The 23,492-nt window shown below is 33.5% G+C and overlaps 1 protein-coding gene across 1 annotated transcript; it reads left to right on the top strand.

Annotated features, from left to right (window-relative positions):
- Positions 1 to 15,703: 15,703 nt before the first annotated feature.
- LOC131074751 (berberine bridge enzyme-like D-2) lies at positions 15,704 to 17,263 on the top strand. The gene has a single exon (XM_058011427.1). The coding sequence runs from the start codon at positions 15,704 to 15,706 to the stop codon at positions 17,261 to 17,263; it is 1,560 nt and encodes a 519-aa protein (XP_057867410.1).
- Positions 17,264 to 23,492: the final 6,229 nt, after the last annotated feature.

Below are 23,492 nucleotides of genomic sequence, written 5' to 3'. Positions count from 1 at the left end.
ATCTGTCTGTTTGGATGAAGAAGGTGATAGAGATGATGAATAAAAAATTGGGTGCATGTAGTGGTGAGAATATTATGGAGTAGTCTCTTGAATTGAGGCAAACGATGGACAATAGGAGCAAAGAATAGTCAATGTAGTTGCCTAGTGACACCGTGTGTAGTGTTTCCCAAAAACCACATCCAAAATATCCAACGTCTGTTAGGAGGAAGAAGGTGAAGGAGATGATGATTGAAAAACCGAGTGCATGCAGTGGCGAGATGATTGCATAGCAGTCTCCTGAATTGGGCCAGAGGTTGGAGGATAGGTGCAAAGATGAACAAGTAATGTGGTGTCATTATGCATGACATGTAGTGCTATATCATCACATGTTGTGTTATACTATAGAGTAACTCTTTTTTGTATGCAGTCAGCCATGGTATTGGACAAGAAACTTCAAAAGTATATTTGGAGGGAGAAGCTGAAGGAGACAATGAATGGAAATTTGAGTGCATGCAGTGGCGAGAAGATTGTAGAGGAGTCTAGTGAATTGGGGCAAACATTGGAGGATAAGAGAAGAGATGAATAGGTATTGGGCTCTTATTGTGCATAATAGCCAGTGAGAGGTAGTGTTATACCATAGAGCATTTTTTATGTTGTTGTGGTTTGTGTATGTTATCTATCTTCCTGTTATTGCCTTAGTTATGTAAAATTCATCGGCCTTGGTCTAGTAGTGTTCATAGGCATATGGATTTAATGTCTACTTACACTCCTGTACAATTTGTCATGTTTAACAGCATAATCCGATAGAAGAAAGCATTGATAAAGAGTCTGGGGGAAATGATGATGGATGTACAAATGCAAACCGTGACCGCGACAGGGGCAATGGGTCAGGACAAACAGCTATTTCGGTACTGTTGTATTACATTGCCATGAATTGATTTGCCTATGTTTGATAGTCTACTATAAAGAATTATATTTAAGTGACCACGTTCACTTGTTACTGATGCAAGCGATCATGAAAGAAAAAGAAGAGTGCACCAATGAAGATGCTCACGCTGTTGTTGTTGGAGTTGAAGTCTAAATACTAGTGGATGGGGAAATGGTTGGGGAAAGCATTGTTGATGGGCTGGGGGAGGGTGTAATGTGTCATACTATTCTAGTCCCACGAGATTGTGCTAATGGTGCAGGAGCACCTAGTGAAGCTCATGGAGCACTTGTAATGCCCGCCAAAATACCCCAGAGAAATATAGCTAAAAACACACTAATTTAATTTTTTTTTAAAACAATACAACACATAACATCACTTAAGAAATGCAGTGAGCACACAACAACAATTAAGTGTTATGAACATAGAATAATTCACTCAAGCTATTCAAACAATTACGCAAGCGGAATACAATAAATCATTACTACCAACTCCCTAGGGTATCTCAACACCATTAATTAATCTACCTACATAAGCAATACACATTTACTTTCATCCAGATCAATACCTCATAATCTTAATCATTATACACACATAGGTGCATCATAGAAATACCTAACACTCATGATATGCAATCTACTTAATCTTTCATTTAATATTAGATTCTATCTTTCAATGCACATCTATTTTCCTTTTCACTTAGATTCATTTTATATGCCAAGTCCAAATGTTCCTATTACCTTTAACCAACCTTCGACTATGGACATCACCATCCATATATCAAGATTAACCCTTACATTGCATTAACATAATTTCAATTTACAATTAACTCCTACATAGTCACTTATAAATCTATGCTCCTAGCATACTTATTACTTCATCATGATTCCACAAGCACATAATGCAATACTCACAAAGTATCCTTAATCATTTAACCCATAGCTTGTTTAATACTCATAAACTATCTTACACTGTATCAATTAACCAACAATCATCTCATTACAAATTAGGTAACTACATGAATTCATCTCAACACAAACTATGATACAATATCCTAATTCCATAACCACTAATAGCATCCACCAAATGGAGATATAACCTTAAACCATAACACATGATACATTATAATCCTTTTCTAGAAGACAAGCATTCATTTTACCATCTACCCATACACTTACTAGTAATTTCCATTAATAAGATTAGCAAATCATTCACTAAGAACATCCATACAATATTTCATAAGGAACCTATGAGAGACCAAGGGAGATTAGCTTACCATCTTCACGGCCTTCTCATGCTTATCCTAAAACATCCTCCCTAGGACTAAGCCATGAGGCACTAAAACTATTCATTATCTTGTTTAAATTAGTTATAATTTCCCATCCCAATTATTTTATTATCAATGTTATCACTTGTTCACAAATCATGGAAAACTCCAATGTGCCCTAGCAGTCTAGACTTCATGCATCCTTACAAAGAACCTCATGCAAGCCTATCTCTCGTGACCCTGGTCATCACAAGGAAGCCCACTCTTCCTAACATGGCCCAACAATACATCACAAGAGGCTCTAAAATAAAATACCAATCTGCAACATAACACTCATATGCATCTAATGGCTTACTCCCCAAAACAAAGATATTCAAGTAGCCAAAATCACAATGAACCTCTTGGGAATACCACATCAAAAGCTATAATTAACCATCAATAAAAAGAATCATAAATATCATAAAAGCTTTTTAATTGAAATCTGATTTAAATCTCAAACAAAACTAAAAAAAAAACAACAACCAAACTCATATTCATAAAGCCTTATGACAAGGAAACTTGACACAGTCAAAGCTACAACAACATAAAAAAAATGAGCCTCTTGGCCAACAATAAACATAGGCATACCAAGCCATTAAATTTGTTGTCATTAATGAAAGTAAAACCATAGCAACGCCAACTCACTTGCTTCCCCAAAACAACAACACTTCCAACTCACCAATCATAGCACATCAATATGGATGAAAGCACAATTCTTTCCCCAATAACATAGGAAGGTAAATATGCTTGAAACCAACAAAATACATCACATAAAATCAAATATAAAACTAGAAAACTCACCAACACCCTCAACAATACCTCTGATACAAGAATTAATCCGGAAAGTACCACACAATCAAGCAACTAGCAAATTAACCTACAGGAAAAACTACAGGAAAAATTACAAGACAAAATACAGGAAACCATTTCTCACATTTTCACTTGATTTCTCAAAAACAAGAAGAATAAAATAATCCCTTCCAAATCTGATTTTTGAAAATGAGAATCAATTTAAAATTCTTTTCTAAATCCCCAAACAATCTTTCAGACACCTTGCAGAGAATCTTTAAAATAAAACAATGCGAAGTGCCGATAAAACCACCAATCTAGAAAATGGAAGAATCCAAAAAAAACCAGGCAAAACCATGCTCCAATCAAAATATTTCAAAAAGATATTATACTCCATACCTACCTTCCCAAAGTTCAAGAAAATAAAATATATTTTCTACCTACCATAAACTTCCAGCCAATCAAATCCAAGGGTAGGTAAAATAAATTAAACAATTGACCTGGGGTGAAAATAACTTTTAAATAAAAGAATACAAATTACCCCCTTTGAATTACTTAATGGATAAAATAATATTACCCAATAAATAAAATTCACGTCAACATTAAATAAATAATAAACACTTGAAGGCCAATATTAAATCCAAACTCCCTGCACGACGCAGACTCAGAAAGACACAGAAGGCTTTCAGCAAACCTAGAAATACAAATATTTCCCACAAACTATAGAATAAAACCTTACAACAAATTTATGCTTTCATATATTTCCTTCCTCACTATACAAATTTTAGATTCATTTCCCCAAGCTCACACATTCAATCTGTAGACATGGAGCATATAGGAAAGCTGTAAAATAAAATATAAAAAGGTAGAATACATCTCCAACTTGCAACCTATGTTATGGAAGAAGCTGAAGAAGAGATTCCACCAGCCAAACCAAATCCAACCCAAGCTCTTGCCAAAAGCCAAGAGAGAAGAAAACCAAAACCAAGAAGAAAACTTGCTGAAGAAAATTTTCTAGAGAGGAACCAACCCTCAAAAACTTCACGAAAAAGAAAATAAAAAGACAAACATTAACCAAAAACCCTAGCCTCAATCTCAGCCAATTAAAATATTTCAATCTATAATATATTTTACCAACCCCACCATTTAATATAATTTTACCTCCCTTTTTAAATTCAACCAATAAGAGAAGAGGGTAGGTAAGGTAAATATAAATCATGCTTTTACAATTTGGTGGGAATGTTTTATCATTTTATTATTTATACAACCCACTTAATATAAAAGTCAAACTAATAAATAAAACATGAGCCACAATTAAATAAATCAAATGGGGAAATTAAATTAAATAAACCAAAGGCTCATAAATGAATTAATGAACCAGATAAACATTAAAAGTCAAATAAATATTAAACCATAGGCGATTAAATAAATACCAATAAAGGTTAAATCACAAATAAATATAAAATACATCATAAGATAAACAATAAAAATTAAATAAATATTAAATCATCATTAAAATAAATAAACATTTAAATATCAAATAATCAAATAACCAAAAAGGCAAGAATCCAATAAATTAAATTAAACATTAGATAACCAAATAATCAAATCACTATTAATCAAAATAATTAAAATAAACATCATTAATTATTTAATCTCGCATCAATAATCAAATAGTCAATCTCAACATAAAAGGAATAATCAGCCAATACTAACATACTCATAGCACAGAAGAAACCCAGCTTACTAACTGACATGACGACTTGCACCAAGACACTAACGACTCACAGTGAACAACTTAGACCTAGAGTATGTAAGGGGAACTTGTGCCAACTCCGAACCACATACCATTGGGATTTAAAGACATGCTCAGACCTCTGGAGCCAGGTGGAGTCGATGTCTAGTACCTACAAATCCTAAATCCACAAAGCAATGATACGACATGCATATATATTATAATAGGCAAGGGTTAGAGAATTGCAATGACGCATCTCGCTCGCAATGAGTGATATGGAATTGTCTCTATCCCGAAGATAGTCATACAACAATCCAGCACACCATAAGATCAACTCATCATAGATAATCATTAAATATGGTTAGTACATAAAAACATCATCAAGTGCATGATTAGTATAATTCATGATTATAGTAAGGCATGCAAAATCTATCAACACTTATTCTCATCAAATAACATGATCAATATAATCTTTTGATAGTCAATCACATAATAAGCATATAGTGTCTAATAAATAACATGATCAATAATGATAGTATCAACATCATATAAATCATCTTAAATAGCATATGCCCAATAATGCCTATCATGCAAGAATTAAAAGTCAACTCTAGTCAAAACAAGTCAAGTCAAGGGTGGACACTACATCCACTTAATCAAATTTTGGTTTGAAATGGCCTATGTTGGTCTCAATTGAATAATGGACTTTTTGTATGTTCAAAGGGTGTTTTTAGTGTGTTTAAGTGTCCTTTGTGTCTTATTTTTGTTGTTTGTTTGAGCTTTTGGTCTATTTTTGACATTTTATGCTTTGTAAGCCTAGAATGGGCAAAATGTGGAAAAATCGTCAAAATGCCTTATAAAGCCTTGTTAGGCATTGAAATATATATTTTTGGTTATAGTAAACCATTTCACTTAGTGGAGTTAAATCTATTTGGCTCACAAGTCAAAAATGCTCATTGTAATAAAAATTATCAAAGTTGTCAAGCAACATTTTGATAATTTTTGGAAAATTTGTAAAAATAAAATAAAAATGGTGGTTATTGGTCCGTACCTAGAAATTATTTGGGTGGTGAGTATCTGTTTAAATCCTCACACAACTTTGTATCAGGTTGGCATTCGAAAATAAGAAGAACTCAATACAAAAACTAAGAATTTTGTCACTTTTCTTGCATTTTTGCTCCATATGCTATAGCAGTCCGTACTTCCTAAGCATTTGGTTGTACTTTTTTCATTTAGCTAGTTGTTCCATGTTTTTTTAAATCTTTCTCACCTAGGTTTGTGTACTGGTGTGGAGTTTTAGCATTGTCGAAAATTTATTTTGTTTTTGCCATGTTCTTGGTTGAGTAAGGGTTTGGCTTCAATAATGGAAGCAACTTGATTTTCTTTGGCTCTTTCTCCATGGCCTCTGAGAGTCAAGTTGTTTTACATAGCCTTATTGTATATAATTTTTTTTTTGATGGCAATGACAAAGAAAATGGTTTTTTGTTGCTTACTAGGCGAGCTCCTATAGCTCAGCTAGTGAATTTTCATGGTGTAAAACAAAGCTTCTTTGCAAACCCCCGCCAAGTGGACCTCATTTTAGGTTTCCTAAGGTGGAATTAAGTTTGGAAAGAGATTTTATACTATATGGGAGGATGTTTCAATGAATAGTTTGTTGGAAATGCATTTTGAGCAGCCAAAGTATTGAAATACAATGGTTTTTGAACACTTTTCCTCTTGAAACTTGGTTACACATCAAGTGTTTGTCTTTATGCTTGTAGGGAAAGAATTTGGAAGGATTAAAGATGATGGTATAGACTTTATAAAAAGATTTGGTGGTCTCAAGAATATTTTGGAATGGTGATAAGGTGTTTGAAGACTTAAAACCCTTGAAAACCCTTGTTTCTAGGCACATTTATAGGACAACAGTTGTACGGTCCTGTCAGACCTCCTCATAGCACAAATTTGAAATATCTCCATAAATTTTAAATCCATAAATGCAAATGTTTCATGAGGTTTTTTCATAGTTTGTGGAGTTATAAGCATTTTAGCAGTTTTGGAGGGCTAATTGGGGCTCTTTTCTTGTAGCCCTGTTTTGAGCTTTTCCTCAAATCAGGTAACAAGACAACTTGAAAGACCATCAAAACAAGTTTAATTAAACCTAATAGGATGTAATAAAATGTACTAGACCTCTTGCAACTCTTGGTGAGTGATTTTGGTGTTTGGAGCTAGGAAGCAAAGTTGCACTTTTGTGAGTCTTGAGAGCAAGTATGAATGAAAATAAGAACTAACATGGTAGGAAGATATCAAGGTTGGTATGAAACATAGAGAAGGAAATAAATCAAAGAAAAAACACCCAAACAAGTGGCAAAACCTTTAACAATCACCTTTGAGGGAACTTGCAAGCCAAATTGATTACAAACACACAATTTGAGCCAACTTTTGAGTTTCTCCCTATCATAGTGGTATCAAAGCAAGAAGTAAGTCTTGGGTAGAAATGAGTAGTTTAAAGATGGTGACCAATCCTGAGTTATCCAAGAAGGTAGAAGACCAAGAAGAGTAAAATAGAGCACTAAGGGAGAGATTGGAGCAGCTAGAGACAAAACTAGCTTCAATAGAGGTCAGAACTGAAGAAGTGAGCGATAAGGTAGGAGATAGGAGAAAATTGGTAGAAATAGAAGATGAGATCCCTATACCTGACCCTTTTCTTAAACAAGAACCTTTCTTGAAGGCCTTGAAGGATTTGAGTGGAAAAACCTTAGAAGGTGTAGCCCTTTTTAGTGGCAAGATGGATCCAGACTCAGTCATGGAGTGGATTGAAGGCCTAGAGAATCACTTTGAATGTGATGGGGTGACAAAGGCCCAGAAGGTGAAGGTAGCTAAGTCTAGGTTGAGAGGGGCTTCCTTAACATGGTGGAATTTCATTCAAGCTGAGAGAGAAAAACAGGGGAAACAACCCATAGCAATCTGGAAGGGAATGGTGTCTAAGATCAAGGAAACCTACATACCAGATGATTATGAAATCCAACTACATAAGAAGAGGCGGAATTTGAGGCAAAGGGAGTTAGATGTGAGAAGCTATACAGAGGAGTTTCAAAGACTATTTTAAAGTAAAAGGTTATGGAAGATGAGAACATAAAAGTTGCAAGATATCTCAATGGATTGAGATGGAATATACAAGAAGAATTGAGTTTATTGTATCCCAATACAGTGCAGAAGTGTTACCAACTGGCACTCAAAGTGGAAGAGAAAAGTAGGAAGAAGAAAGAACAAAGTAACAAAGGAAGAGGTAGGGGAAGAGATGGTAGAGGAGCTGATCAAAGGTCCCAAGGAGAGTCCAAACTTATAGAGAAAAGTGGGGATTCTAATAGAAAGAGTAGCTATAGAGGAAGGGGATCTAGCAATGCAGGAAGAGGTAGATCTAGTTGACTAGGATGAGGGTCCTACTTCTCAATCATGAAGTGTTACAATTACCAAAAGTTGGGTCATCCCGCCTATAGATGCCCTGAGAAATCTTCTTCATCTCAAGGAGGTGAAAGAAGAGCGACATATGTGCAAGAAGATGTAGCAAGTGGTAAGGCATAAGAAGTGAGTTTAGCTTCAAAAGATGGGAAAATTTTAATGATGAGAAGAGTTTTGATCAAGGAGCCAACCAAAGAGGAACCAACTCAATGAAGATCTTTATTTAGAATCAAGTGCAAGATCATGAGTAAGGTTTTCAAAGTGGTGATAGATTTAGGGTCTATAGACAATATTGTGTCAGAGGAAGCAGCAAATAAACTTAAACTGGAGAGAGTTCCACATAGTAGTCCATATAAGGTCACTTGGCTCAACAAGGAGCAGCATGTGGTGAATGAACAAGCTTAGGTTGAGTTCACAATAGGGGGTTATAAGGATAAAATCCTATGTGATATACTCCCAATGTATGCTTGCCACCTACTTCTGGGTAGGCCATGGCAATTTGATAGAAAATCCATTCCTAATGATGAGAAGAACTCTTATTCTTTTCAAAAAGATGGAGTCACATATAAAATTCAGTCCTTAAATGATGAAGGAGAGGGCAGCAAGTCCAAAAACCCAAATGCCTTGTTGGTGAGTGAAAAAGAGCTCATAAACACTCTTGAAGAGGGTGAAGGAGTGGGGTTTTCTCTCATAGTGAAACCAAAGAGAGAAAAGAATGAAAAGAAGGTTCAAATACCTCATGAAGTGCAGCAAATACTAGACAACTTTAAAGAAATCATAAGTGATGGAGCACCAGCAACCCTACCACCTACTAGAGCCATAAGCCATCAAATTGACTTCATTCCTCGAGCTTCATTACCCATCAAAGAAGCCTACAAGATGACCCCAGAACAAAATAAAGAAGTGGCTAGGAAAATATAATTGTTGTTAGATAAAGGTTTGATAAGGAAGAGTATAAGTCCTTGTGTCGTACCTAAAGTGTTAGCTCCAAAGAAAGGAGGAACATTGAGGCTATGCACAAATTCAAGAGCCATTAACAAAATCACTATCAGATATAGATTCCCTATCCCAAGGATTGAAGATTTGATGGATTGCTTGGGAGGTGCAAAGTGTTTCACAAATATTGATCTCAAGAGTGGTTACCACCAGATTAGGATAAAGGAAGGTGATGAGTGGAAAACAACCTTCAAAACTAATGAAGGACTTTATGAGTGGCTTGTTATGCCATTTGGTCTCACTAATGCTCCTAGTACATTCATGAGACTTATGAATGAAGTTTTTAAATATTTTATTGGTAAATTTGTTGTTGTATACTTAGATGATATCTTGATTTTCAGTAGAACTAAAGATGAACATCTAAAGCATCTCCAATTTGTATTGCAACAATTGTATGATGATCAACTAACAATAAACTTGGAGAAGTGTGAATTTTTATGCACCGAGAACTAGTCTATCTTGGTTTTGTAGTTTCACGTGGAGAATTGAAAATGGACACATCAAAGGTGGAAGCCATCACCAATTGACCAACACCAAAAATAGCAAGTGAAGTGCGAAGTTTTCATGGTTTGGCACAGTTCTACGGGAAGTTTATAAGGGGATTCAGCGAGATTTGTGCACCTATACTAGATACTATTAAAGGTGGAGTGAAGACAAAGTTTTAGTGGACCAAAGAAGCTAATAAGGGGTTTGAACCCATGGTTTTCCTATTAGTATTGTTTCAGATAGAGATGTCAAATTCGTTGGACATTTTTGGAAAACTCTTTGGAAAAGATTAGGTACTAACTTGTCTTTTGGTTCAACCTATCATCCCCAAGCCGATGGCCAAAAAGAAGTGGTCAATAGGACACTTGGTAACCTCTTAAGGTGCTTGAGAAAACAATATGGACAGTGTTGGGATCAGATTCTTCACCAAGCAGAGTTTGCCTACAATGACAGTGCCAACAGGTCTACTGGTAAGAGTCCTTTTTAGATAGTGTATGGTATGCACCTAAAGGGTGTTATGGAGCTGAGAAACATTGGTAATATGTAGCAAAGAAGTGGTCAAGCTGATGATGTAGCTCAGTATATGAAGGAGGTTCATGATCAAGTAAAGCATGCTCTCCAAGATGCCTCACAAAAGGTCAAAGCTAGAGTTGATGCAATAAGGAAAGATGTACAATTTTCAATTGGTGACTTTGTGATGGTGCACTTGAATCAGTCTAGAATTCAAAAAGGAATTCCCAGCAAACTACAAATGAGGAGGATAGGTCCTTGTAAGGTTTTGGCTAAGTATGGCTCTAATTCTTATAAGGTTGATTTGACTAATAATGTTGCATTGTCTCCTATCTTTAATATTTCAGATTTGGTTGCATACAAAGGGAAGCTTCCCAAGGAGGATGAGAGAGTTTTAGATGTTCATCCATCACTTTCAAACCTGCCTCTTCCTTCTACACCAATGCCTCAAACTGAAAAAGTTTTTGGATTCTAGGATTCTCAAAAAGACTCGGCACCAAGTCTATATGGAGCATTTGATGAAGTGGAGGAACAAACCAGACTCTAAGGCTACTTGCATACCTAAATTAGACTTTCTTCAGTCTAGAATTGATCCCTCATTGGTTCCAAACTGAGTCTCTTGACTTCTTTGTCTTTGGGGGAGTGTGGTGGAGGAGCACCTAGTGAAGCTTAGGGAGCACTTCATCAAATTGTTTAAAATGACCTATGTTGGTCTAAACTAGATAATGGACTTTTTGTATGTAAAAAGGGTATTTTTATCGCGTTTAAGTGTCCTTTGTGTCTTATTTTTGTTTTTTGTTGAGTTTTTGGTCTATTTTTGACATTTTATGCTTTGTAAGCCTCTAATGGGCAAAATGTAGAAAAATGGTCAAAATGCCTTATAAAGCCTTGTTAGGAATTGAAATATTTTTTTGTGTTTATATTAAACCATTTCACTTAGTGGAGTTAAGTTTGTTTGGCTTAGAAGTCAAAAATGCTCATTGTACTAAAAATTGTCAAAGCTGTCAAGCAACATTTCGATAATTTTTGGAAAATTTGTAAAATAAGGCAAAAGGTGGTTATTGATCCATACCTGGGAATGATTTGGGTAGTGAGTGTCTATTTAAATCCTCACACAACTTTGTATCAGGTTGGCATTCAAAAACAAGAAGAACTCAATACAAAACCTAAGAATTTTGTCACTTTTCTTGCATTTTTGCTCCATATGCTATAGCAGACCGTACTTCCTAATCATTTGGCTATATTGTTTTCATTTGGGTACTTGTTTCATGTTGTGTTAAATATTTCTCACCTGGTTTTTTGTGCTGGTGTGGAGTTTTATCATTTTAGCAAAATTATTTGGTTTTTGCCCTGTTCTCGGTTGAGTAAGGGTTTGGCTTCAATAATGGAAGCAACTTGATTTTCTTTGGCTCTTTCTCCATGGCCTCTAAGAGTCAAGTTTTTTTACATATCCTTCTTGTATATACAATTTTTTTTTTGATGGTAATGAAAAACCGAATGGTTTTTGTTTCTTACTAGGCGAGCTCCTATAGCTCGGCTAGTCAATTTTCATGGTGTAAAACAAAGCTTCTTTGCAAACCCCCACCAAGTGGACCTCATTTTTGGTTTCCTAAGGTGGAATTAATTTTGGATAGATATTTTATAATATATGGGAGGATGTTTCAATGAATAGTTTGTTGGAAATGTATTTTGAGTAGCCAAAGTATTGAAATACAATGGGTTTTTAGCACTTTTCCTCTTGAAATTTGGTTGCACATCAAGTGTTGTCTTTATGATTGTAGGGAAGGAAGTTGGAAGGATTAATAATGATGGTACAGACCTTGTCAAAAAAAAACTTTGGTCTGAAGAAGAGTTTGGAATGGTCATAAGGTGTTTGAAGACTTAAAACCCTTGAAAACCCTCATTTTTAGGCACATTTATAGGACACCAGTTGTACAGCCCTGTTAGACCTTCTCATAGCACAAATTTAAAATATCTCCATAAAGGGTATCCATAAATGCAAAGGTTTCATGAGGTGTTTTGGCCGTTTGTGGAGTTATAAGCATTTTAGCAGTTTTAGAGGGCTAATTGGGGCTCTTTTCTTGTAGCCCTCTTTTGAGCTTTCCCTCAAATTGGATAACAAGACAAATTGAAAGACCATCAAACCATGTTGAATTAAGCCTAATAGGATGTTATAAAATGTCCTAGACCTCCTACAACTCTTGGTGAATGAATTTGGTGTTTGGAGCTAGGAAGCAAAGTTGCACTTTTATGTCTTGAGAGCAAGTATGAATGAAAATAAGAACTAACATGGTAGGAAGATCTCAGGGTTGGTATGAAACATAGATCAGGAAAGAAATCAAAGAAATAGTAACTTAACAAGTGGAAATATTTTTGGAAAAGACTTTATATGTTTATTGCTATGGAATTAAGGATTATATTTAATGTTGAGGCCATTTTTCATCTTCTCGTGGTTTTTAGCCATTAATTTTTCTCTGTCTCGATCTCAATGAACTATTTCAAAATTTAGGCTTGATACACTATGATTATACAAACAATTATAAAGTAATAATATCTTATTTGAAGGTGTACTTAGAATATTCTTTTATAATTATATGTCTTTTATTCATTAGGTTGGCCAAGGAAATAAGTTTTTTAGACTCAAAAGTAAGTGGTAATATGTATTTCTTATGGAAGTAAATTGTACTTGGTAGGTATGATAAGGGGTGGAAGATATTTTTGTGTATTGTCCTTTTTACTAACATCAATGAATTCTTATTCAATATATTTTCTATGTATTTTCATTTTCTTTTATATTTAATATATGGTGAGGGTATGTGCATTTTTCTCTTATAATTTGTATGTGGAGTGATTAAATGGTGATCGTTATTGAGATTTGTGGTCATTATAAGAGGTCCATTCTTCTACGTTTGATCTTTAATAATTTTATGGATTTGTGATTATTTTTTATTGTTCTAATATTTGACCAATTGTTTTAGTTTTCCCATTAAATATTTTTGTTTAGCCAAGGTGGCCAATATTTTCAACATTATTGCTTCTTTTTTTAAGAAAATAAGTCACATCTTCATTTTGTCATTGTATGATGTGTTGTTTAAAAATTTCTAAGTATAGCTTATCATGCTAGTCTTTAATAGTTCAAAACTAATAATATTATTCTTCTCTCGTACTAGAGACTTCAATGATTTATTCAACAATATCCTTATTTTTTATCCTAACATCCATACCTTGGTGGCTTAGTACTATAACTTTATCCTTTTTAATGCCTAATTTCTGCTTTGGGGTTCGTACATGTTGTTCTTCTCTTGAATATTCTCTATTTGAAGTATCTGATGACTAATTGTCTATTCTTTGGCATCCTTTTATACCCTATAGTACATTTCTCCTTATAACCCTTGCTCCTCAATTTCCTTTTAGGTCATTTCTTCTTGAAAGTGGTTTTGGGCATTCTAAAAAATATTGATGTGCCCTTTCATATTTGAATAGATCACAAGTATCATCATTGTATAGTGCATAACTTTTCTTATTGTTAAAATAGTATTTCATAGAAAATTAACCTACTTTACAATAGTTATAGGTGGTTACATAATTTTCCTTATGGTTATTCCTTCAAGATATTTCTCCCCCTATATGATTGGATTGTGTATTATTCTTTGGATTGTTTTAAAAAAGATTTTTTGAAATGCATAGGCATTTATTTCATTTCTCCATGAGGTTTTTCGATATCTATCATCACCAGCATACAAATTTTGCTCCACAAGGCCTTTGATATAAGCCATGTTTCAATATATTTATCTATCACATTTACGATGCAGTGGACATATTGAGTCTGAATGATCCTCAACTTTCTAGATGCATATTTGATTAGCATGGCTAGTTTTTATAGGGTGACTATTCCATTCACCACATGTGGCACAATATAATGAGTTAAATTTCTAATATTTCTCCTTGTGATTAGAGGCATTAATTTTAAGGTGCCATTCACTTGACGAAAATGAACAACAAATCTCCTATTATGCTTCTTTACTTATCCTCAAGCCCTAATACCTTGTTGCAAAGTTACCTACTCTATCATCAATTTTTGTTTCTCAAAGGCCTCTTTATATCCATTTTTTATATTCCTTCTTCCACCTTGGGCGTTAATGTGGTATCCCATAGTGACTACATTAGTTTTTTGATTCATTGGATATATATGCACGTGCTATACCCTCTATACTAGCAGAAGTGTACATTTACCAAAAATAGGGCATATAGGATCACAACATAAAATGAGATTTACAACTATTATTTGCACACACATATGTAATTAGAAGCATTAATGCACATAAATGTATTAAAAATTTTATTAAAGAACTAATAATAAATTACAATTTACGAATAAGATTTGCAAACCTATAAATAATTAGAGACATTAGTAGATAAATAATCATTCAATATAATGCATGAAGAATAATAATACCAATAAGAAATGAATAAATATAAATTACTTAGCCCAAAAGTATTTAAGTTGTGAACATTAACATCAAAATTGGAAAATAAACAAGGATGGGTATGCTAATTTCAGTCACAATAATATTAAAAAGTTATGTTGCATCATTAAAGCCTATTATACATAGGCTTATATGGTAACGACGCATCCTTTATGAGCATCCGTGTTGATGAGAGAGCGTAAGATGCAATGTATATCATCATTTTGCAAGTAAGTTTATGTCAAGTTGTGTAGTTATAATGAACATGTGTGTTTGACTCTCTACTAAATGGAGGGTAAAAGAAAGTTTAAATTCGAAATTGTAAAATATTCGTTTACTCTAAATACTATTCATTACAAATTTGACAAAGTTTAAATATTAGTTACTCTAAATACTAACCATTAAAGACCAAGATTCTAAATATAATTTGGAACCGTTAGTATGAGACGCCTGCAATTTTTAAATTTGTATGCAGATATTCTTTTGTAGTTGCTACAAGGCTTTTACCGAAAAAAATAATTGAAAAATGCAAATTGCTGATTTTGTTTATTTGCAAAAAGTTAGCAGTACAATTCAAGCATCCATATCTTTATGATCAAGTTAAAACATATTTATTCTTCATAACTGAAAAAGTCAGGTATTATATTTTGTATTATTGATTTTAATAAGCACGTTGACCACAATGTGATAATTGTTTATAGCAAAGCGGTTAGTTTAAGAAAAAATGAAATTATTCAGGATTTCAAGAGCGGTAAGCTTTAATTTTTAGATTGTTATTAATTTGTGTTTTCAACTACCCTGTCGAGAAAGGGAAACATTTTTAGAAGGGCAATTTCAGACTACTCCAAACGCTCAAAAGGAAAAGCGTGCTTATCACGTTGAACGTTAAAGAAAATAATATATCGGGAGTGAAACGTTAAAGTCAAGATACACCCTGTTGCGAGCTTATCCGTAGAATTTGATCTAGAATTAGTCATAGTTGTTAACAGACACGAAACTGCTGTCTATAAATTGAAGAAGATTGAAGAGTATTACCACAAAGCATCTGTTATGGATAGCAAAACTAAGAGATGGCAAAGTTTTGTATGCTTTTGATTTTGCTTATCGCAGTCTGCAGCACTTCAGCATCTTCTAAATCTGCCAAAAGTGAGGATGGTGAAGGATTATTGTCATGCTTGCATGCCAGCGGCCTAACAAACGTTACAACCGTCTCCTCCTCTGCTTCTGAGTTTTATTCTCTGCTGAATTTCTCCGCCCAAAATCTTCGATTCACAGAAACTCAGACACCCAGGCCTTATGTTATCATTATTCCTGAAAGCCAAAGCCAATTGGAGCAATCCGTGGTGTGCAGCATACAACGCGGATGGGAGGTTCGTGTGAGAAGCGGAGGACATAGCTATGAGGGGCTCTCCTACACCTCGGACGTGCCATTCGTGCTCATCGATTTGCTGAAACTCAACAAAATCAAAGTGGATGTAAAATCAAAGACGGCTTGGGTACAAACTGGCGCTACCTTGGGTGAAGTCTATTCTGCCATTGCAAACAGCTCGCCTAACCTGGCGTTTCCTGCTGGAGTTTGCCACACGGTTGGATCCGGCGGTCATATTGCTGGCGGAGGGCTGAGCTTCCTGTCGAGAAAATACGGCCTTGCAGCCGATAATGTGTTGGATGCACTGCTGATAAATGCGTCAGGAAAGGTGATGGATAAGAACACCATGGGTAAAGATGTCTTTTGGGCTCTGAGAGGCGGCGGTGGCGGTAGCTGGGGAGTTGTATATGCTTGGAAACTCCAGCTGGTGAGCGTTCCCACCATTTTGACGGCTTTCACAGTGTTAAAAACCGGGGCCGATAATGTCACGGAGGCTGTCCATAGATGGCAATACGTGGGTCCTCAAATGGAGGAAGATATCTTCATGCGAGTACAGTTCTTCGGCATAAAAGTAAACAACAGCACAACCATCAGAGCGTCGTTCCATGGAATATACCTGGGACGTCAGACCGAGCTTGTGACTAAAATGGGCAAGATCTTCCCCGAGTTGGGAATGGTGACTGCACATTGTAAAGAAATGAAATGGATAGAGACAATTGGCAACTTTGATAGCATCAATGTGAGCCAGATGACCAACAGATATTACACCAACAAAGTTTTCTTCAAAATCAAGTCAGATTTTGGAAAAAAACCTCTGACAAAAGCCGCTTTGAGAGGACTGTGGTCGATAATGGAAGAGGAGGTTAGCGCCTACGCCATTTTCTCTCCTCTAGGAGGTATAATGAACATGATTCCCTCGACTGCGTTGCCGTTTCCTCAGCGGAAGGGTACATTGTTCGATGTTCAGTATAAGGTAACCTGGACCAATAAAAGTGAGGATGATCACTACATTGAATGGATGAGGAAGCTTCACAAATATATGAAGCCTTATGTTTCCCATTCTCCGAGGGCTTCGTATGTCAATTATCTCGACCTTGATCTGGGCAGTGCCTTCAACGGGAGTGCTTCTGTTGAAAAGGCGAGAGCTTGGGGTGACAAGTACTTCCATCACAACTACAACAGGCTTGTAAGGGCAAAAACCCAAGTCGATCCCATGAATTACTTCAGAAACTCTCAGAGCATTCCTCCTCTCGCGAATTAGCGGTTATTGTGTTTATTTCTGCTTGCATAATAAGGCGGTCTATAAAGCTATGGTAGTGTTGATTAGCACTAGCAGCCATCTGTAACCTATTAGTCAATATTTTAAAGCTGTCTAGTTCTTCAATCATACAATAATATATTGTAGATGTTAAAGGTACCTCCATTTATAGATTTTGGTTTTGCTTTAAAAAAATTAGTGAATTTTTATATCTTTATGTGACAAAAAGTTTTACAATCATATCATAATTAGCATATATATCTTTAAAAAAATTATATAAAAACAATTTAAAGATATATTTTTAAAAAAATTTAGATACATCATAATGTTGTGAACTAGATTTTTCAATACATTTATTAATATCAATTGATTACTATTTTATTTTCTAATTTTTAATATTTCATTTTAAAAAAAAATGTCAAGATAAAATTGAATTAAAATGTTAACTTTAGAGAAAAACAATGATTAAAATTTAATTCAAGATAATTTCAAATGATATTTTTAAAATAAAGATAATGATCTCATTCTATATTCTAATATTTTTCTCATGAGAATAAATTTCTTTACATCACCTTCTACAATGATAGAATGTCTCTTGCCATTAATAAATATTTAGTGAAAAAAAATATAGACCCTTTGAGTCACTATTAATGAAATAAGGATTAATGATGATTGATAAAAATTTTGTTTAATTGAATTTTAAAAAAATATAACATGACATCAATTTTTTGTCATATTTCTTTGTAAAAAGTCAATGTAAGATCAAAAAAAGTTTTATATAGGTAAGATGAACCAGATTATGCATAATTAGGAGAATCCATACGAGGACAACCAATTCTAATAGGACATTCATCATAGATAAGTTTGTTTGGAATTAAGGTTGGACAAGCATCATTAAGTACATACTATCCCTATGTCTACTAAGGCTACAAATTTGAGTAATAAAAAAATTTACCAACCACATATTTCAATTATAGAATCAACATGATTAATAAAATTATTGCAACTTTCTACTAATCAAATGAAATCTAAACTCACTAATCATTAAGATATCATAATTAACAAGTAAGAAAGATTTATCATGTCAAAAATATATATACATCATCAAAATAATCATGTGTAAGGAATCTCATATTAATAAAATAAGAAGTTACATAAAATACACATATGTAATCAAAACACTAAATTGACTTGAACAAATATATGAATAAAGATATGTTATTAGTTTTTGGTAAAATATTTGTGGACATAAGCCCAAAACTAGGCACAACATAAGGAAACTATTTCCTTTATATGAAGAATGTAAGGTCGAGTAAAACTAGTATATAAAGTACATGATTGAATCAATCTTGATAGGTACTCCTAACTTGCAACCTCCACGCAAGAACAATATGGGTGAAAACATCATGGAAGCACCTTACAGCATAATTTTAAAGCACCATGCTTCCCCAAAATCCTCCTAATGAAGAATACCTTATCTTGCATGAGGATGCCTAGCAATCCAAAACAAGCAAGAGTGAAGGAATCTATTGTAGTGTGATATATTTACATTCTAAATGTAAATATAAAAAATATCATGATATGCTTGAGAGAAAGACAATAAACAATCAAATCTCAAGCATTTACTAAAAAATAATGATCATTTCACAAAGAATCTTTTTAGGACAACTATAAGTAGGTAAATTTGAAGTAGAAACTTACTCTTCTATATTGCTCCATATATTATACCCATCTAAAAATGACTCAAAATACTAAGAATATAAAATCAATTACAAATGCATACATAAGCATAATTCATCCATATAATATTTTATGAACTATATCATAATTCATAAAATAAAAGTCAAAATTATATGATGTTAAAGGATATTAACACCTTACCCAATGCATTTTAAATTTTAAGATAAATTAACCATCAAGAACACCATTTCAATATCAACTATTATAAAAGATATCCATCATGAAACAATAATAAAATTTATCAAGTGATGAAAATTTTAGTTATCATCTTAGTAATTATCAAAGACCATGAATAGAAATTATCAACATGTCAGAAACCAATTATCAAAGACCATGAATAGAAATTAAAATAACTCACCCTTTCTATTGTTGGATGATTTATGATCATTAAGATGATAATTAAATAAGTTAATCATCAACACATTATAATACCAATTAAATGTTGGCTATTGTATCAAGACATACTTAATTATGAGTTAAATTCATTTAAATTTTATGAAACTATATCCCTCAACATAGATTATTCAACCATCATGTTTACAACTAATACCTACACATTTATCCATAAAATCTATTTAAATTATCATTAAACTCCCTTCATTTTACCCTAAATGATTTATTTTAAAAATGTTATATCAAAATAGCATTATTTTTAGAATATGGACTTGGGTTTTTAAATCTATCAATTATTAAATCATGTTATATATTTCATCTAGCTAATAAATTTAATAAATTGGAGAAATAGAAGCTTTAACTCAACTCCTAATAAGATCCAACTCTTATTTTCAATATATAGAGAGAGTATGGAAGAGAAATTATAAAATAGTGATCTAGCGACTTGATATGTGGGAAAATGAGATCCTATCCTAAGAATGTAAACTGAGATCTCAAATCTCCATGGCATATCAATAGAATTATAAGAAGGCCAAGTTGAAATTCTAAAAGTAGAGCTAAATGCTAAGGATTTATGATTCCTTTTTTGAATGGATTTGAGATAGTGAAGAGTGTGTGAATGAACTAAGTTAAATGATAGAAAAATGAGGACTTTTAACATAGAAAACAATATACTAAACTAATAACAAGCATAGTAAGACAAATCAATAAATAAGATACAGAGAAGAACACATAGCTACAATTGGGAGCCAAAAGTGCTAGATAGGGTTGGAGGGTACCGTAGTCCTAAGGGCATCCAAGCTAACAAAAAAGTTTAAAAACATAGTGAAGAGGTCCTGTAAGCTTGGTTCCAAGAATTTGAGCCAAAAAATATTAGACACAACTAGAAGACACCCTAGTCTAGGTGTTTTCATCAGTTTGATATCTACAGTCATCTATCATAGTCTTCTCTACACACTTGGAGTACTCTCCAATGTTGGATCTAAACATGCACACATGAAAATGGGATAAACTAGTTGTGTTATATAAGGGCCTTCATAATTTAAAGCTTGTGTTGGTATTCCCACCTTCAAAGTAGTAATGATTATGTAAAAAGAGTGTTGGTAATAATATAAATACTAAAATGAAGTGATTTTACCTTTGGTATGAAAGCATTATATGGAGTTCATATAAATTTGATGAAGCAATGCTCTTTAGTCGAGTCCTCCAAGTGTTGATGCAATAACATGATAATGAAACATAAATTAGGAACATGAAATCATACACCAATATAGCTCTGCAATTTATCTTGCTAACTGAGTGTGTTCATAATTTCTTTTGTTTGAATTACATAGGAATAATTAATTTTATAATTTAAATTTATGAATGATAAAAGATTACTTTATATATGTTCAAAAGATGTTTAAGATTTTAGGTCAACATAAAATCAACAAATACAAAAATTGAGACTACAATCCAAATTGAGAATAATTTCACTAACAATAATTGTAACTTCAAAGAATTTTGGCGGGACATAAGTGGAAGGCACCCTAGTCCCACAAAAATAGGACCTATGAAAGGGAATCACACTTGTCAAGGTTTGTGATGCTAAATCAGTTCCTAGTTTGAGTATTCTATGATAGTTAAATTATGGGATTGATAATTAAATTATGAGGCATAGCTGGACACAAAGAGGCCTAAAATGATCTATGTGAAATTGTAAAGGTCTACAATTTACTATAGTACATTTACCCCCACTTTAGTAGGAGTATGAATTCATGTTAATAATCATGGAAAAGTACACATAAAGAGATAGAGTAGCTAAGAGAAAATATTCAAATATACATATATACAAAGAAACCAATGTTAGTTCTAAAGAAAACAAAAGGTTTAGAGTCAACTAGATGAAGAGAAATTGTTGTACATGTTATCTTAACCACTAAGATCATTCTTAGAATCTTATAGAAAAGGCACAAGTGAACTTCTAGAAATAGATGAGAGCATGCACCAATGAGAGGAAGACCCATGGTCTACCAACTGGCAAGTTGTGTTAGGTGGGTGATCCATGTAGTCTAACAAAATAATCACACCACCGAGTCACACCATACAAGGTGATAAACACCTACAAAATTATAATCAACAAAAATAATCATAATTTAATTTTATCATTATCCATTAGGGATAAATTAATAGGATTAGTTTAAAATAATATAAAATACACTAATAGAGAAATATTATAAAAAAAAGTGTTAGAATATTTAATCTTTACTTGGCTTAGGTTTATTTGTATTTAGTTTAGGATATTCCTTTGGAATTCCTACATGTAATTTGTCCTCTAGTACATGTGTGAGGACAAGCCATTTCTTTTATTTTCCTTTATTAAGGAATATTAGATTTCCTCCATAAGAGGATGTGGACACATGGCACACACATTTTATGAATGGTGGCATTCATAGATTTGGGAGTTACTTTGTAACTCCTCTCCTCATCTCTATTTAAGAGATGTCTCCTCTCTCATTTCTTCTTAATGACAATATTGTAAAGAGCTTCTTGCTCTCTCTCTCTCTCTCTCGTTTTAGGCATTGCCTCATTCATAATATCACAAGGGGTTTTTCTTTGCTTTTCCCCTTTCAAAAGTTCTTGTTCCTCCTTATTCACATTTAGGTGATTGCTCCAAGGTTTTTGCATTTCCCTTGGTAACATTTACTTCATCATTAAACTTACTTGGATTTTGTTTTTCTTTCCTTGCTCTTATATTTCCTTTCAAAAAGATTAGGAGATATTTTTGAAAAAATTGAGATAGAATATGAATTGAACAATGAGGAATAGAGGAGATTGAAATAAGTTGAGGATAGAATGAAGATGCCATGAAAGGATTGAGAATGCAAGAGAAGCCTCGTTGAAGTGTGCTATGAGGGTTGCTACTAAGATTTTTGAATTTTTTTAATTATTAGAAAAAATAGATACAAAATCACTCAATAACATAGACATGCAAAAGTAATAGTTATCCCTAATTAATTGGAGACATAATATGATATTAATGAAAAATAAATTAAATGAGTCCAAAGATCCAATATAAGAAAGAGATGGTGCTTTCCCATTTAGTTTTTTAATTCAAGTAATAAATTTTATTTGAAATATGTTGGCAAATGCACACTCCAATGAGACATTGTAGGTGATTGAAGGTTTTGTCATTGATGGCAACCTTACAATCCTATGACACCAGCAAGGCAATCCACCAGCACTAGCAAAGTCAAAATCTACACCGACACACAGACCACCGGCACCGGTAGTGAAAGGAAGCATACCGGCACATAAGCCGACAGATATTTTGTTGATAATATATTTTGTTTATTATTGTAAAATCATTGTAAGCCGACTTGGCAAATTGTAAAATGACTCATATATATAAGAGATCATTGTAGAACAATTATGTAATCATGGAGGAATGTAATTAGCCAAAATAAGGCAGACCTATTATGCGAATTATAGGTTGAGGATTTATGTAAGAAACAGAGCTATAAACCGATACTGGATCTAGCATAGTAGATGCTATTTTGAAGCAATACAAGAAATTGGATTTATATAATCCATTTTGTAAGTCAGTGAGAATTCCCATTTTGTAATTGAGCAGTGAGCTCTAGGCACTTGGCCTTCCTGCATGTGCAGGCCCCTCTTGTAGCAGTAATATTCTCTTATTGGCCAGTAAGTGAATATTGTGGGTCACAAATCCCACCGAGGTTTTTCCCCCACCGGGTTTCCTCATTAAACTACCATGTTATGGTGTTATTTTCATTTGGTTGCTTTTATCTCTATTTATTGCATTACTTTCTGTTTACCGGTATACTGTATTGATATGTTCTACATGTTTTAAGTTAAGAAAATCTTATTATTGGTTAGATACTGATTCATCCCCCCCTCTCAGTATCTGTGGGAATCTTAACAAAATATGCCCAATCTAAAATTAGCATAAGTAAAGGGTTTGATGGGTTAATAACCCTAATTACTTAATTAAACAATCAAATTTTTAGTGAAGAGTTGTTGAATGTTGTAGTGCATGATAATGAGGGCCTAAAAAAAGAGAAGAGGTTTAAAATTATAATTTTAAGGAAAAATAAAA

Source organism: Cryptomeria japonica, unplaced genomic scaffold (genome assembly GCF_030272615.1).
Source record: "Cryptomeria japonica unplaced genomic scaffold, Sugi_1.0 HiC_scaffold_252, whole genome shotgun sequence".
In the NCBI taxonomy this organism is placed as follows: domain Eukaryota; kingdom Viridiplantae; phylum Streptophyta; class Pinopsida; order Cupressales; family Cupressaceae; genus Cryptomeria; species Cryptomeria japonica.
This window is presented reverse-complemented; position numbering and strand designations above follow the sequence as displayed.

Bases quoted from the DNA above. Each gene is read 5' to 3' on its own strand.
- LOC131074751 (XM_058011427.1), top strand. From the start codon at position 15,704: ATGGCAAAGTTTTGTATGCTTTTGATTTTGCTTATCGCAGTCTGCAGC.